Source organism: Sitophilus oryzae, unplaced genomic scaffold (assembly GCF_002938485.1).
Source record: "Sitophilus oryzae breed Bouriz unplaced genomic scaffold, Soryzae_2.0 scaffold_1167_pilon_pilon, whole genome shotgun sequence".
Lineage (NCBI taxonomy): Eukaryota > Metazoa > Arthropoda > Insecta > Coleoptera > Curculionidae > Sitophilus > Sitophilus oryzae.
The window spans coordinates 3,179,871-3,197,512 of NW_022145801.1; the positions used below are offsets into that span (position 1 = coordinate 3,179,871).

At 32.9% G+C, this 17,642-nt stretch overlaps 3 protein-coding genes across 5 annotated transcripts in view; 1 reads left to right on the forward strand and 2 right to left on the reverse strand.

Annotated features, from left to right (window-relative positions):
* LOC115888778 (follistatin-related protein 5-like) overlaps positions 1–17,642 on the reverse strand; it is a 198,144-nt gene that overhangs the window by 108,823 nt on the left and 71,679 nt on the right. The gene's annotated exons all lie outside the window — the stretch shown is intronic.
* LOC115888789 (putative nuclease HARBI1) lies at positions 115–1,929 on the forward strand. Its single transcript, XM_030908631.1, has 4 exons — positions 115–453; positions 510–666; positions 778–1,088; positions 1,245–1,929. Exons 1-4 carry the CDS (start codon positions 288–290, stop codon positions 1,715–1,717), a joined length of 1,107 nt encoding a protein of 368 aa, XP_030764491.1. The 5' UTR covers positions 115–287; the 3' UTR covers positions 1,718–1,929.
* Positions 1,926–3,690, reverse strand: LOC115888798. 3 transcript variants are annotated; one of them, XM_030908649.1, is made up of 5 exons: positions 3,533–3,690; positions 3,239–3,475; positions 2,933–3,139; positions 2,686–2,793; positions 1,926–2,630 (listed from the first exon to the last, which is right to left on the reverse strand). In XM_030908649.1, the coding sequence occupies exons 2-5, from the start codon at positions 3,456–3,458 to the stop codon at positions 2,098–2,100; spliced, it is 1,068 nt and encodes a 355-aa protein (XP_030764509.1). In that variant the 5' UTR covers positions 3,459–3,475; positions 3,533–3,690; the 3' UTR covers positions 1,926–2,097. The 3 variants fall into 3 exon arrangements, with proteins under 3 accessions (XP_030764509.1, XP_030764517.1, XP_030764502.1); XM_030908657.1 differs by having other exon boundaries at positions 3,529–3,684; XM_030908642.1 differs by having other exon boundaries at positions 3,239–3,684.

Below are 17,642 nucleotides of genomic sequence, written 5' to 3' on the forward strand. Positions count from 1 at the left end.
GTGATAGGTATAAAACGTATCGTAAGACATTAGGGGTTTTCGGAATTAATAATCCTAGATTGGATAGATCCCGTCAGCTGATTACAGATTACTTCTTAACTTGTGATCAGCTGTTTGACATTTACGAACGCTTAGATCCAACTTGGGTCAATCATCAGATAAACCGAGATAAACTTTTAAATTGTGACTTCTAAAAAGTGTTAAAAGCTTTGTCTGGTCTCCGGTCTTGTTTATGCAAGTGGTTTTCTTTGAATTCATATTTTTTCGGTTTTCTTCAAAAAGTAAAAATGGATAAAATGTTACTGCTTTTTATTCAAGACCAAATTTTTAACGATGAAGATGATGACGACGATCAAATGGTTTTGCTAACTGAGGGCCTTTTAGTCTCAAAGGAGAAAAGGCTTCGGATTTCTAATTATTATGAGGAAACCATACCAAAATACATGGACGACGGTAGGACACTCACATATAACAATTGATTTTTTACTGTTGATATCTCATTATTTTAGATTTCAAAGCTCATTTCCGCATAAAAAGGTCAACCGTAGAAGTTTTATTGTGTAGTTTGGGGCCTCATTTTACTCGGCAATCTGGGAGGCCCCAGTTACCATTAAAGAAACAATTGTTACTTTCTATCTGGTATTTAAGTAACCAGGAGGTTTTTAGGTGAGTTGAAGTTTTTAAGTACTAATGAAAAGTAGTTATTTTAGTAGTGAACCATTGTTTTTCATTTCTTTGACAACAAAGCACATAAAGTTTTTAAAATTGATTTTGTAGGTCTATTTCTGATCGTTTCGATGTATCAAAAAGCACAGCATATGAATGTATTGGCAGATTCTTAAATGCAGTAATGGCTATAGCTAATGAATTTATCAAGTGGCCTAGTCATGCAGAAGCCCAAAGAACTAGTTTACATTTCAGGGAGCAGAATGGGTTTCCTGACATAATTGGCTGCATTGATGGCAGTCATGTTCCCATTGCAAAACCTAAAAATAAGCCTGACTCATACATAAACAGAAAGGGCTACCACTCTATAATTTTACAAGGAATCTGTAATGAAAAATATGAATTTATAGATGTTTCTTGTGGTGGGTTAATAAAATATGTCTATATACATCTTTTTTTAAATAAACCTAATTTTATTTATCAAAATAAGAAGTTTTAATTATCCAGACTATTGTAGGTTTAAAACATTCAAAAAATCAACTGTTTGTTTGAAACAAATTATGTAATTATTTCTCTAGGTTGGCCAGGTAGTATGCATGACGCCAGAGTCTTGAGGAAGTCAGACTTTGGTATAAAAATGACAGAAAATCCTGCAGCATTATTTTATGGAAATTTCCATCTACTAGGGGATTCAGCTTATCCTCTTAATAATTATATTTTAACACCATTTAGGGATAATGGACACCTAAGTGCAAGGCAAAAAAAAATTAATAAAAAGTTATCATCTATCAGAATAATCATAGAACATGTTTATGGTATGCTAAAATCAAGGTTTAGAATTTTAAAGTATGTTAACAGGTATTTAACAGTGGACATACCAAAGCTTACTTTGGTGTGCTGTATACTTCATAATGTTTGTATGAAGCAGAATGACAATGTAGAATTAGAAGATAATTTAGAACCAACAGTCATTGAAGAAGACAATTATTATGGGGAAGAACAGGATCATGTAAGAGAAGCAAAAAGAAATTACATTTCTACTATTCTGTAATTCAAATTTTTTTGTTGTACTAAATTACTATAATGTATATTATTATATCTTGTATTTTTAAAATTCACTTGGTTATTTTCTTGGCAATTTAATGTTCACAAATAATAATGTGCTTTGTTAAATTTCTGTTTAAAAGTGCCTGTTTATAAAAGTAAAGGTTGTACACTATATTGGTGTGAATAATGTTTTTGATAAAAATACAGGTGCACTTATTAATATGTTTTATTTTACAGCAACATTGCAATTATTTCTTAATATAAAAATATATATACTGTTAAATAATACGCTGTTATTTATTCTTCACTCGAACATGAGAATCCCAAATAGACAAAGACTCCCCCATAGGGTATAATTTTTTTTATATAAATAATTAGTATTTTTTACTTTGACTTATTCACATATTCTCTAAATATGTCCAGAAACTGCTGCTGTTTCTCCATTCTCTCCCTATGGCGAGACTCCATTTCTGCTCTCAACTCTTTAAACCATTCAGGTTGTCCTAAAAGTTTTCTAGAATCTCCAATTTTTACCTTTTTTTTAGGGGTTTCAGATATATTTTCACTGTCTGAAGTATCCTGACTATCAGGACTTTTAATAAATCCCAAGGTATTTGATGCAATACTCATTGGGCTATTTTCCGGGTCTCGACCAAAAATTTCATTCATACTTGTAAAATATGGCCAAGTGATTTTCCCTCGACCAGTTTTACTGTTATTGTCAAGAATGGATTTATAACTCTTTTTTAGATTTTTTATTTTGCTCTCCACTTGTTCAGTTGTAAATCTTGAGAAATGTTTAGAAATTTCAGCATAGATTGACTTGCTTTTATATTTTTTGTCATTTAATTTCTCAAAATTGGTTTTAAACAGCTCTATTAATAATTTTGTTTCTTTATCTGACCAACGTGATGAAGCTAAAAACAATATGAGTATTTATTATAAATTCTCTATTGCATTAGTAATTTTTACCATTAAAATCAGTTAACATTGATGAATTTTCATAGAGAGATCCTTCTGCTGAGCTTTCCATTTCAATATAATTTAGTACATCATCTGTTTCCTCATTTAACACTGATACTGAAAATCATAGTCAAATTTAATATATCTGCATATATGATTCTGGAAAAAAATATTTAACTTCACAGAATTAAGTAAAACTGGAAATGGTACAATACTCAAGTGTTTACAGTAGTAGAAAAAAATTGAATAAGACTACCTGTGCTGTTACTTTGTTTGTTACAAAAAAAGCTACAACTAGCTTTTAGTGCTAGATTACTGTCCTGAGTCCCTTGAACTTTGTCTCTTTGACCAATGCTGCTAGTTTTTGGGTCATCGGCTTTCTCATTTAATAGAAGCTGATAGGCTAAGAGCCTATTCTTCCTTTCAATCTCTTTTTGCAAGTAGATATTAGCCAACTGATAATCTAAAAAAGATTTGGATAATTATCTACCACCGAAAATACATAGAACTACATAAAACACATTATTTTTAAACCCTTTGTTAAGAAAAGTTTTATACTTACCTCCATTTATTATTTTCTCATAATCTTCATCAGACGCTGGTATATTGTATTCCTCTCCATCTTCATCCTGAAGAGAGATAATTTTCATTTTTTTCTGCTTTATTGCTAACCGAAAATACTCTATTATCTTTGTCGGAAACACCAATTTCGGTACTAATACAAGTACTAATCCTAATATAGGAACATACAGGAAAGAACCAGAAAGGACTATAGAAAACATCAGATAGCCGCCAAAAACTACAAAATTTTCGAGGTTAGATTAAACAGCTGTTTTAGGATTTTTCTTTTACCCACTAAATTGGTAGGGTAGGAAGGATCACATCATATGATTAAAATCCGATCCATTTTTATGCATTCCGAACGATTATATCTGAAATTGGATTACATTTCGAACGTAAGGATCTCTAATCCATATGATCGAATTAACCCGATCATAGTTTCCGAAAACCCCTATTATCGCACATTCTGGCTGGCGGAAAATTTAAATTAGCCTTTATTAGTAGTATTCTTTCATTCTAAAACTGAAAATTATCACTTAAACTGATTTATTCCCTATACCACGTAAAGGGAACGTGGTGTAGGGAATAAATCAGTTTAAGTGAAAATTTGCAGTTTCTTTCAGAACGAAAGAATACTACTATTATAAGGGAAATTATAAAAAAGCAAAAATTGTACTGTTTTATAAACATATTTATTTATACATAAAAATAAATTAACTTTTTATAATATAATAACAAAAAATAACAGTGTTTATTCCACCCACCTACCAATTTTAAATGCAGAAGAACTGACTGTTGCAGGAAACGATCGGCCAATTCTTTTAAAGGGCATTAAAAATCTCATTTTCGAAAAAACTGCCTAATTGCAATAACAAAGTGAATATCCAAGCAAAGAAGACTTTACGAAAATCATGATCCTGAACCATTTTCAAGTCCAGTTTTAATCCTAACTCAAAAGTAAAATAGGTATATTAATAAAGTTTCTGGTTACTATAAACCAGCTATAAACTACCTACCCAAAAATGAAAAAAATTAATTGTATTAATTTGTTATGTTAGAGAGGTTCGAAATATTTTGACACTACTACTTCTACTTTTTTCTTAATAAGATAATAAATATAACTACTTACTTTTATTTTACCGGGTGTCTTTAACATATCTATCAGAGAAAGGGGCACCAATACATATAAAAATAGATGATACTGGCTCCTGCAGCAAATAAAATAACAAATAGTATAACCGAAAATTATAAGTAACAAAATATAAATACCTATATGGAACAAAGGAATTTGTTCCCTATCCATATTCATAAGTCAATAAAATGGAGAGTTTAGAAAAAAAGGTAAATCACCAAAAGAAAAATTAACAAACATGACGAAGTTTCACTCACTAAAAATCTTTGTTTTAGTGATGAGTGCTCTTTTTTTAAAACGGAAATGTGAATAACCAGAACTGCAGATACTGGAGCGATGAGAATCCGCATATTGTTTTTGAAGGACACACCCAACATCCCCAAAAGCTCAATATTTGGTGTGGCATACTGGGCGATAAAATTATAGGTCTTTTTCACGCCATTTTTCATCGACGGAAATTTGACTGGTGATGCTTATGTGGATATGCTGAACAATTTGATAGAGCCACCCCTTGTAAATGTGGTTGAAAATCAAAGAGATTTGGAAGGAAATTTAACTCTTAATGAAGACCTCATACACTTTCAGCAAGAGATGGAGCCCCTCCGCATTATTCTATTGTTACAAGGCGGTGGTTGGATATATATTATCCAAGGCAATGGATTTGCAGAAGGTGTCCAATCGAGTAGCCGCCAAGGTCACCTGATCTCACTCCTTTAGACTTTTTCTTGTGGGGTTACACTAAATCCATAGTCTAGAAGAGAAAGCCAGGTTCGTTGCAAAAATTGCAGCAGAGGATAACTGAAACATATCGATATATTCCGAGAGAGACTTTCCAAAAAGTGAGACAAGAATTTGAAAATCGTTTGTATTTTTGTATGGAACAAAACGGCTGTCATTTTGAGGAATTGTTAAAATAAATTATCATTTTAAATTTCTTTCAAATCGTCACACCTACATTTTTTATGCCCACCCTGTATGTTTGTTTTTAAGTTACTTTAGAACGAACTTAAACGTTTAACTTTGGAATAAACAATGTGATTTTTGGAATAAACAATGTGACAATGTTATTTGATATGAATTATATTTGTTTAGTTTTAACCATCTGCTGATGATGGCGACATGGTTAGCAAAACGCGCGTCTAGTATAAAAGTAAAAATGTTTTGGTGTATTGTGGTGAATTAGTGTTTCATTTGGTTGTTGTAACACTAAAGGTTCCAACCACCAACTTTAATATTCACACTGCACTTTTATTTGTTTTAAATATTAAAATACATTTTGTATTTTATCTATGTACCATATTTAATTAAATAACTCCCAATTTATTTTATTAATGTTCTAGATATAAAAGAGCAGTAAAATCTGCAGTATTTCATTAAGCATCAACCCCAACATTTATTGGTATTTATTAATGCAACTAATTAAAATGCATTTCCACTAAATATTAATTTATTTTAATAAAGTTTAAATATTTATCGAATTCCTGGCATAGTAAAATAAATTATTATTCCGATGTAAAAAATCTAGAATTAATGGAGGTGGAGCTTTTTTTGACTTGGAGTTGGAAGTATTATTATAATAAATAAAGATCAATATTTGTTTAATAACATTAAAATAGAACATAACTATAGCAATAATGCAATGCAAACATAAGGTACGTTAGTAGTTTCTGCAAACATCATACCTACAAGTAAAATTTCGGCGCAGGGGCGGCAAAATATATGTATGTCCGAAACCAGTAGTAAAAACTCTAATCACCATGCAAACATCAAACACTAAATTGTAAAATTTAGATAGAAGACGCTAGTTAGAGCGTGCGGCAGGCATTTTTAAGGAACATCGAAAATGTAAACACTGCTTTGCAGAGGCCAACGCTTTCGATCGCGGAGGCATCTAAATTGAATTCATTACAGAGTTTCTTAGCTGAGATTAGAGACAAAGTCGACGATTGCTTTAAAGAAGCAAAGATCCTTGCAGAGGCAAGCAATATTGAGCCTGTTCTCCCAGAAAAACGGACAAGAAAAGTAAAAAGATTTTTCCATGAAAACGCTGATGACGAAATTGGTACATTAATCCAAGAACAACAACTCAAAATTCAAATTTTTGAATCATTGGATAAAATAAATGAGCAATTTTCCTGAAGGTTTAATGCTATGGAAGATGTTGTCGAAGATTTTTATTTCTTTTCGGGAAAGTCAATGGCATCATTACCACTAGAAGAAATAAAAAAAAAAACATGCTGCAGATTTAGCAATTAAATATGCTAACGACTTGGATGCAACAGAGCTGTATCTTGAACTGGAAAATTTCAAGAATCACGCAAGCTATTGCTTTCAAACTTGGAAGCAGCTAGCTGTTTAGATATCTTAATATATGGAGGGTGGCAACTATGCATAGTGTGAGCATGTTCTCTTGAGCTGCAATATTGTGTAAAAGTTTAATTAAGTATCCAAACATTATAAACTAAACAGTAATCGAGTTAGTAAGTGTCGGTGTACGGATTGTGATAAAAAAAAACATTTAATTTCACCAAAGAAAACAATAATCGATTAAGCGAAATTCCTTAAATTCCTGAACCGGTGCGAAGACGCCAAACAGTGTTGTCGGAATGGCGGAAAAGGAAGTATGCGATATTTGTAACAAGACTGTAACGGACGATGACGAGGGATTGTTATGCGATAATTGCATGATATGGAAACATCGTAATTGCTTATCAATAAGTAAAAAGACCTATCAAAAGATTGGAAAATCGAAGGAAGATTGGTTGTGCAATCAATGCAAAAGTAAAGACCATGAGGCTGTTAATCCAAGGAAATCAAATGACACGGAGTCTGGATGCAATATTTCCCAAATTTTATCTAAGTCTGAACCAGACTTGAAAGATGTAATTAAAATTGTAAACGAATTATTTAATGTGATCCAGAAGCAAAATGGTACAATACAGTCACTATTATATGAAATTGGAGAAATGAAATCTCACTCCATAAAAATGACTGAAATTGAAACGCAATTGGAAGACCTGCGCAGTGAAGTTAATCACCTCAAATCATCTAATAATCAATTAGGAGAGGGACAGTCTTTTGAACCAATACTTAAAGAGTTTTATGAGCGCGAGAGGAAGAAAGCAAATACTATTATATTTGGAAAGGAAGATCGTAACTCCGAAGATGGCTCTGAAGATGATAAAAAGACGGCCGAGGAAATTATCAAACTTTCACACCAGGATTCCCCTGTTGATACTAGCACCATTAGGGTGCACCTTCTTGGAAAGTATTTTCACGGGAAAAATCGTTCATTGAGAGTGATCTGTAGCTCACCTGATGTTGCCTCTAAAGTTCTTCACAATACAAGATCAATAACAAATAACATAAGTTATAAAAGGATATCAGTGCGATCTGATAAAACGTATGCCCAACTACAAGATTTTAGAAAGGTGAAGCAGGAACTTAATGATCTCTTGGCGGCTGGAGAAACGAATCTGAAAATAATACATAGAGACGGCTTTCCATCCATTGTTACTGCAAAACCAAACTATTTAAACTAAATAGCACGTCCAACAGAAATACATTTAATTTACTAACACTAGTTTATCAAAATGTAAGAGGTTTAAATGTGCCCGGTGGTGTAGAGGTACAGGCTCTCGTCTACCAATCTCAAGGTGTGGTTTCGATTCCCACACCCGGCATTTCATCAGCCGACTATTTTTATTAAAATAAAAATAGTTTGCGGGTACGTAGGTCGACTCAGCCTTAAATGAGTACTTGGGATTCACAATCCTGAGGTAATAATAGGCGGTTGAGGGCCTGAGTGCTAGCCACATTACCTTCCTGGTATACTGAACGGCTCTAGTATAGCAAGCTGTACCTTGCTACTCCCAAGGCGTTAAACGCTATATACGGGAGCTATTATTATTATTAAGAGGTTTAAATACAAAAACTCATGAGTTCTATAAGTCCATATGCCAGACCGATCATCATGTAGTTGCACTTACTAAGACATGGCTGCAGTCGGACCTCTTATGAATTGTTTGATGATAGATTTGACGTCTATCGGGAAGATCGTAAAATTGAACTTTTAAATGTAACCAGGGGTGGAGGAGTTTTGTTGGGTGTTCGAAATCACATTCCATCGATTCGGCTCAATTTTGGTTTAATTAATGATTGTCTTCCGGCAGTGGATATATTGGGAGTAAAAATTGTACTTCCGGAATTAAAATTAAATTTAGTCTTGGTCTATTTTCCTCCTGGCTCCCCAATTGAAGATTACAGGCAGTTTTTTGACCTTTTGGAATCCTTAGATATCTTTGAAAATGATAAAATTATATTAATGGGTGACTTTAATTTAATAATATCTAGTTCAACAACACTGTTCCGACCACAAAATTAACGATTTTACAGGATTTCTTGTATTTTCCAACTTAAAGCAATATAATGTAATCCCAAACGCGTTAGGTAACTTCTTCGACTTGGTTTTATCAAACTTGGAGTGTTCAGTTTCTAATTCTACTGAATTAGTTCCAGAAGATCATCATCACCCTACACTGCATATTCAGCTTTCCCTTCACTCCGAAATTGTCACAAATTTTTCTCCAAACAACTCAATAAAAAAATACAACTTCCGGAAAGCCAACTACCCCCTTCTATATGAGCGTCTTTGCAATACAAATTGGGAAATCTTGAAGAATAACCAGTGGATGATTTAGTCGCCGAACTTTACAGGACTATCAGTACAATAATGGATGAGTATATACCAATCTACAATACCCATAAAAGCAAGCGCACGTACCCTACATGGTTTACTACCGACATTATAAAAACATTACAAGAAAAATATCGTAATTTTCGGAAATGGAAGAAAACTGGTTGTCTGACGGCATGTGCAACTTATAAACATCTTCGAACTATCACCAAACGAGAAATTGATCGAGCATATTCCGACTATTTAGCTGCTATTCAAAATTCACTGTGCACAAACCCTAAAATGCTCTGGCACTATATCAATAAAAGAAACGTTTCTAGTCGCATTCCAGGTATTATGACATTTGAGAATAATGAACTAAATAACACTACAGATATTGTAAATGGGTTTGCAACATTCTTTAACAGTGTTTATACAAATTCGGGAAGTTCTTGCGAGCCAACGACTGACACTAACTCTTTCTTTACAACACTACCTCAACTGGATGAAACAGATGTGTTAAAAGCGATGAAGAAACTGAAGGACAAACTCACTACTGGACCTGACGGAATACTTTCATTCTTAATAAGGGATTGTGCATCGGTACTTGCTGAGCCGTTGACCTTTAATATTGCCATTAAAACTGCCACATTTCCAGAGTGCTGGAAAACTTCTAAAATATGTTCAAAAAATTTTTGAAATGTGCATTTTTGAAAAATTGTTCTATCAGGTCAAACGCTTAATTGTGGATGAACAACATGGATTCTGTCCAAATAGATCTACAGTAACAAATCTTGTTTGCTTTTTGCAATATACATATAAAGCTATCGAAGCAGGCTCTCAAGTTGATGCAATCTGTATGGATTTTTCAAAAGCTTTCGATAGGATGGAGCACCAAATATTCTTAACAAAACTTTCTCAGTTTGGATTTAGCAGCAGTTTGAAATGTCTGCTACAATCATACCTATCTGGGCGTACACAGTACGTAGAGTATCATGGTTTTCAATCCTATCGTTTCTCACCATCTAGTGGAGCCCCACAGGGTAGCAATTTGGCACCGTTATTGTTTTCGATAAATGATATTATAAAGGAAATATTTTGCCCAGCTCTATTGTTTGCAGATGACTTAAAGATATTTCATACTGTCAATAGTGTTGAGGATTGTCTTTTAATCCAACAATCCTTGGATAAAATATCTTCTTGGAGCAAACGAAATAATTTACTTTAAACATCAAAAAATGTAATAAGCTCACTGTCACCCTAAAAAGCAATGTAACAGTGTTGAATCTTGTGAAGTTGTAAGGGATCTTGGTGTGTACATTGATAATCGTTTAAATTTCCAGTCTCATATTAATGAAGTATGTAAATCAGCAACCAAAACTTTAGGATTTATCTGTCGTACTACTAAAAACTTTCAAAATATATCTTGCCTCACTACTTTGTATAACTCCCTGGTACGATCGCGTTTAGTTTACGCATCAGTAGTATGGTCACCGATATACCAAATACAGATTCAACGTCTGGAACAGGTTCAACGTAGATTTCTCAAGTTGCTATCCTTTAGAGCTGATGGCGTCTATCCACAGCGGGGTATAGATCAGCAGTTGCTGCTTGACAGGTGGAGCTTTTCTTCGCTCAGAGAGCTGCGACTTCGCTCATCATTAATATTTCTGTTTAAAATTCCCAACAATATGATGGACTGTGCATTTCTCTTGAGCGAATTAAACTGGCACGTTCCACTGGTCACAACTAGATATCAGTACACTTTCCGCCTCCAAACACTTCGTACCTGCAATGCCACCAAAGCCCCGCTCTATAGATGCTGTCACAACCTAATATTGCTCTCCACTACACACTGGATCTGTTTCAGCACTCACTAGCATCCTTCAAGAGGGTAATGGATGAGATACTAAAGGACATTCACAGAAGAACGGTACTCATAGTAACGTGACGAAGAATTTAAATATATTTCATATCATTTTTTTTTATATATTATGTTATTATTATTTATATCTTAATATTTCTATCATTAATTGGTCTTTTGTTTGGGTGTATACCTGTTGGACAATAAATGTATTATTTAATATATGCTAGAAAAATATTGCTTAATTCCGAATTATCCGAACTTGCAGACCGCGCTGCGAATATTTCTGACCATGCCAGTCACTTCTGTGTCAATGTGTGACCGGTCGTTTAGTAAACTTAAATTAATTAAAGATTTTAGGCGTTCAACTATGACACAGGAGAGACTGACTGACTTGGGAATATTAAGTATAGAGTATGAAATAGCCGAAAAAATTAACTTTAATAAAGTGATAGATGAAATGGTTTCTGTAAAGGCTAGAAAAGTGAAATTTTAAGCGCAATTTCGTGCAATATTTTGTAGTAAGCAGGTATTTTCGTGATCTTCGCAGGGTTTGGTTTGGCAGGGTTTTTAAGACTGCATAAGTACTAAATATGTTTTGTTTTTATTTATGTTTTAAGTGATATAATATAACGTTTGAAATATTTTTTCGTATTTTATTTTTTTCTTTGGGGGGTGGGGGTGCCTAGATCCCCCACTGCCTCTACAAGTAGGAGTCATATTGACATCAAAATCAAATTCATCATGTCAAAAAACTTCCAGACAAAAATTTTCATCCAAATATTAACTTTACTTCAGAAATTATTTGGAAAAAATCGAAATAAAAATGAAACTTCTATACACTGTATCTCCGAAACTAAGCATTTTAGGACATACACTTATACGAACTTTTTTACTTATTTTTATCTGTAGAATATGGTGCCGAATTTTCCGGATTAGAGTTCGGATCACCCTGTATAGCAATAAAAACATATTTTGCTGACATATTAACGCCACATAAAACCTAAAATTTAAATAATATACAGCACATTATTTAATACATAATAATCTGTTTTATACCGCACAATCATTAATATGGAAATCGAGGGATTTATATTATAACATTGTAAATAGACACAAAAGTTTCGTATATTATGAAAAATAATATTATATGTCCGTATTATGGCTGTTTTATGAAAAGTTTATCCAACAGAACATCCAGCGAAATAAAGCTTAAATGATGTTTTTATTTATGACAGCTGTTATGATACTTTAAACCTAGAAAATAATTTTCGAGACGTATTTGATGGACGTGCTATTTTCCACTAGAAGTAGCTATGTAATGTGTCTATTATATTTTTATTATTTTCGGTTTACTAGAAATAGAAATAGTTATTAGTATTTCGACGTTAGAAAAGGTATAACTAAACATTTTTAGGGTATATTAATTTTAGAAAATGGTTGTATGTTGGAGCCGTTAGAAAAACCTATCAACATACAAAAGTTCATTTGGTATGTCGATAGACTGGACCAAGGCCAACCTGCCCGTATACGACCCGTTTCACGGTAACAGTTAGTTTTCACGTAAGAAACGTCAAAAGTTGATGTCGTACAATCGCGACCAAATTTGGTGGGTAGGCTATGTGAGCGACCTTCCCCTAGGAGATGCAAGTCCTTGTCGTTGGTGGGGAAGCTCCTGGTCAGGTGCTGGGGGGAATCCCCTCTAGCACTTGGCTTGGTCTAAGAAGCATCTCACTCATCGTCTTGTCCCTGACTGTAGTGTCGTGGCCAGGGAATTGCACCAAGACATATAACGATACCGGGCGGGGCTACGGACAGCTTCAACCTTGGGGCACCGGGGGGCACCCCATTGTATTTTACCCCTTACTTCTACATGCGGGGCTCTGTAGAAGTGGACCGACTGTCCCTAGCGACTCATAGGAACACTATGAGATCTGATAATAATAGTAATAAAAACATCACCGGTGAAGCTGTGGGGAAACCCCCTAGCGACACTGGGAATAGTAACAATGAAAGTTCCAAGGGGCCAAACCCAAAGAGAACTACAGGAGAGGTGGCTGACACTTGCGTGAGACCATCCTCCGCAAGTGGCATACAATGTATGATGACTTATAACTCAAGAAAGGGGGACACAATAGATCTCTAAGGTCATAGAGATTAACCCCCCTCCCACTTATTCTAATTCTATTCTATGTGAGCGACGGTGCACACGGTCCCACCTTGCAAATTTGGCTACGACACATCTTCATCAGGGTGGGACTAAGGATATTGAAGAAAAATTGTTCATTGACAAGAAACAAACACACTACAGCTCATGGACACTGTATGAAACTGTGCAAAAGAAATCGGGGGCCCACAGCGGCGTATCAAAGACAATAAACTGAATGATAAAACAAAAGCATTTCTCAAGGAAAGTAGAGAAATGAAAACCGAGAGCAATAGGTAGACAAGGGACAAGGAGGCAATAGTGAAGCGGATTGCAGAAGACATCAAAAACTACAATGAAAAACTTGTACAAATTGCAAACGAAAACAGAAAAAGCTATAAAAGCGCTAAGAAATCCCTCATGACGAGAAAGAAGCAGCTAATCGCATTAACACACAACATCAGGATAACAGACGAAAACGAAATAATAAGCCTTATAGAAAGGTTCTACAGCGACCTAGACCTATGTAGAACCTATATAAAGCCCCCCAGAACATAATATGAAGAAGAAAACTTCCCCTACCACAAGACGACACTCCAGGAATACTCGTGGGACAAGCAGAAAAGAACTTCAAGATTTGAAAGATGGAAAAGCAACAGGGGATGACGGAATAACAGCTAAAGTACTTAAGTACGCCGCACAATGGTTTATTTGGCCATACAGTGGTGTTTTGAAAACTTCAAAATACCCTGTATATATATATATATATATATATACTAGACTAGTTGCTCACCTTAAAAACAAACAAAAAATGTTTGTTGGACAAAAAATTTCTCATAAAATAATTGGCGAAATTCGCAATTGAAAAGGTAAGCCAGAGAATAGGCACATTAAAGAAATGCTAACTTCATGTTAAAAAATGGAAACAGACGCCACCTGGTGTCGCCTGGCAGTACTAGCTAAATTGAGGGGAATTGGAGGGGCGAGGCTTAAATGAGGGGAAATTTTTAAAAAATATTTTTATAAGTATCACTGACTTACTGTGTAAAGTTAATAAACATATTTTTTATTACTTTAATATAATTTAATGTATTAAAAAATATGTCTATTAACTTTACACAGCAAATCAATGATATTATTAAAGACTTATTATTTTCAGAGAAAATTCATAGGAAATAAATAACACATTAGTAAACAATATCATTTATTTTTTAGAGCTGCGATTTATATTACAATAATATTGAAATATATATATTTTTTTAACAATGAAAAAGAATATCCCGGAACCTGAAAAAGAAAGATGATCAATTAATGACTTAAATTAGTTCAAAATACATTTTGCAAATAACTAGTGAATTGGAAAGATAAACATAGTATTAAAAAGACATTTTAGTAGTATGTTATCATCTATTTACTGATAATACATAAGTATATAATAGGTAAATAACATGCATAAGGCACTATGATACAACTACCTGTATCACGATAACACACTAATATCATAAAAAATATATGCTAATTTAAATTCCTTTAATGATCTAATGAAACACTATCTAGCCTCAATGCATGCCATTCCAAAGGCAAAAAAAAACTGTTATACCAAATAAATATAAGTTGAATAAAACATAAACCAAGCCAACGTACATAAACAACCAAAAAATGCATCAAAAAATACTTTTATCAGATCATACCCTTGGATATATTATGTATTTTATATATCGCACATCCCGTTCAAAAGTTTACTAACTCAAAATAGAGAATATAGAGAACATTGTCAGGAGAAGTAAAAGAAAATTTAAGTTAATGCAATATGCTCCTTTTTGCATATTAACGGCCAAATAATATAATGTTGATTTAATAAAATTTTACTGGCATCCTTCTGAGGTATAAATCAGATTAAAAGGACATTGTTTTTGTAATAATTGTTTGTTTTGTAAACATTTTTTGAAGACAATACAGTATTGAACGGGCTGTGCGAAATAAACAAGGATCTTACTATTATTTGAGGTTAGAAAGTATTTAAATAATATAAAACATAATCAAAATCATTTTTCATCATAAATTATAGAGGCACGTGTTTTGATATTATTATCAGGAAATAATACGTTTAGATAAACAGGTACGCTGCCAGGCAAGTTCTATCGGCGGGTCTTTGCAAAAGTTGAAATCTAAAAATACAAAAATACGTTTACATCTTAGTTGTATTTACGAATAAAGTATTTGTGTGTAATTTCTGACTTACCAGTTAACTGAATAATCGCATTAAATACATCCAAATGGTAATTTAATATTGTAAAAAAGCAAAATTGTTTTAAATCACTTGCCAGGACAGCCCGGCCAGGGCGGCCAGCAAAGAATATACCTAGGCGGCCAGCTTCTTTGTTGGCAAAATGGCCGCGGTATCATGACTTAAGCAATGTGAGTGACAAAGAAAGCCAATGCCTGGCAGATGTTGCTTTCTTTGTCGTTTTTTTGATATTTAAATTTGACTGTTGCCTGTTTTCCCATACAAGTGACACCCCCGTGAGGTAAGCATTTAATAGAGATTCTTTAATGTTATTTGATTTAAATTTTGTCGTGGTTCGAAATTGTTTTTGTGATTTTTATATTAATCAAACATGGATTCAGGTCCTTCATCTAAGTTTTAAGCTGTTTTGGTCTTTTACCCGATTATTATTTTAAATATTTTATATAGCACTACAATTTGACCTTTTTATTTAGTTTAAAGGGATGCGAAAAATAAGATGCGCTTTCGACTTCGGTCAGAGTTAATTTTATTTTAAAGTCTGAACATTTCTTTTCAAAATCAATGTAGTCGCAACGTGCAAAGGACTGATATTCTTCCAATATCACAGTAACTGAGTCTAGTGCGGCAATAAATCTACAAAGTCTCTTAGATATGCGCTTATGTACAGTACAGAATGAGGTTTTGGAGCGAGTTTTTAAGGATGGGGCGTTTCATTTTCAAACGATATATAAATGGGGATTTGACTGTAGCTCCAACCACTCAACTTATAAGCAAGTTTTTCAAAATAATCCACATTGGACTGATTCCGATTTACTATTAACATCTATTGTACCATTAAAAATGACGTCAGACGAATCTGGGGGTAAAAGTTATTTGGCAAAATCCTCGAACTTTGTCCACACGTTTCTGTATTCCAATTAAATTTGAATTTATTAAAGAAACACTTGACGTTATTAGGAAAGAAAACGAAATTATGGAAAACTTAAACCCTCTTAAAGATTTCTTAGAGGGTTTACAATGGGAAAATTTTGACAGTTTTAGAGTTGTTATTAAAAAAATTTAGTTTCTAATGAATTTTATTTATTTTTTAAGAAACGTTTAATGTAAAAAAAGTTTTTGAGATATTAGGCTAACCCAAGTTAAATTACACACCCTATATATTTTTCTAGTAGTTAAAGATAGTTGTGGCAGTCTTTAGAATTCTATGCAACAAATAGGTATCTGTGGTATAAATTTTACGTATAGTATATTTTTGAGAAACTTACCGTTTTTTAGATCTTAAGTTAAATGACACATCCTGTATATATTTTTAGTACTTAAAAATAGTTGTAGTCTCTTTATACTACAGTACAAAAACATATCTGGTATAAATTTTATAAATGGTTTCAATCCATTTACAGCTTTTAATTAAATCTCTGATGTCCCCGTAAATCAGTTAAATAAACCATTGTGTGCCGGTAGTAGAACTTGGAAAATCGCAATCTATAGCAAATATACAGGGTTGTTCACCACATACGACACGGAGTATTGTAGCTAAACGATTAGATTTTTACAAATTGTAAGTTTTGGTTTCGTTGAAGGACTATTAGAGCTATAATTTAAAAATATTTTTACAAGATACAGAGTGTCCCAAATAAATAAAAAATATCAAAGTTGTATTTTTTTAAATGGAACACCCTGTATATTATTACATTTTTAGTTTCTACGATTAAAATAAAAGTAAATTTGATAAAGGTTTATTACACTTAAACCTTACCGTTTTTGAAATATTTTCAATTTTGTGAAATTGCAGTCAAAATTTTAAGGCTTTCTCCAAGGGTATCAAAGTTTTTAATACTAAATATTTACTGAAGTTTATTTATTTATCAGTTATTGTGTTGCAATAATAAAAATTATACTACCTTATACAGAGTGTCTAAAATTTTATTTTACATAATTACTAGCTTTAAACGGCAATAACTTGTAAAATTTAAATCGAACACCCTGTATATTTTATGAGAATCAGATGCACATTTTAATTGTCTATCAAATTGTATTATACCATTTTTTCCCTATAGCTTCAAGTTTCCGTAGAAAATGCATTTTCATGTAATTTTAAATTCATTTATCAATATACCCATGGAATACTGACATTTTAGATTATTTTTAAAGATGTACCAAATTTTTAAAGAGTACAGATACTAATATTGTCGATATAGTTTGTTTATTTCATTAAAAAATAAAAAGAAACTGTTTAAATATTTGTTAAAGAGTACCAATTAATATGATTCCAGTATTCAAACTACATTAATTGACTGTTTACGTTGATTAATAATAATTGCTCCAAAAAATAAAAAACTG

Bases quoted from the DNA above. Each gene is read 5' to 3' on its own strand.
- LOC115888789 (XM_030908631.1), top strand. From the start codon at position 288: ATGGATAAAATGTTACTGCTTTTTATTCAAGACCAAATTTTTAACGAT. The intron at 667-777 runs GTGAGTTGAAGT...TTGATTTTGTAG, and splicing joins AGTAACCAGGAGGTTTTTAG to GTCTATTTCTGATCGTTTCG. The intron at 1,089-1,244 runs GTGGGTTAATAA...TTATTTCTCTAG, and splicing joins ATTTATAGATGTTTCTTGTG to GTTGGCCAGGTAGTATGCAT.
- LOC115888798 (XM_030908649.1), bottom strand. From the start codon at position 3,458: ATGTTTTCTATAGTCCTTTCTGGTTCTTTCCTGTATGTTCCTATATTA. The intron at 3,140-3,238 runs GTAAGTATAAAA...AATCTTTTTTAG, and splicing joins TGAGAAAATAATAAATGGAG to ATTATCAGTTGGCTAATATC. The intron at 2,631-2,685 runs GTAAAAATTACT...TATTGTTTTTAG, and splicing joins AATGTTAACTGATTTTAATG to CTTCATCACGTTGGTCAGAT.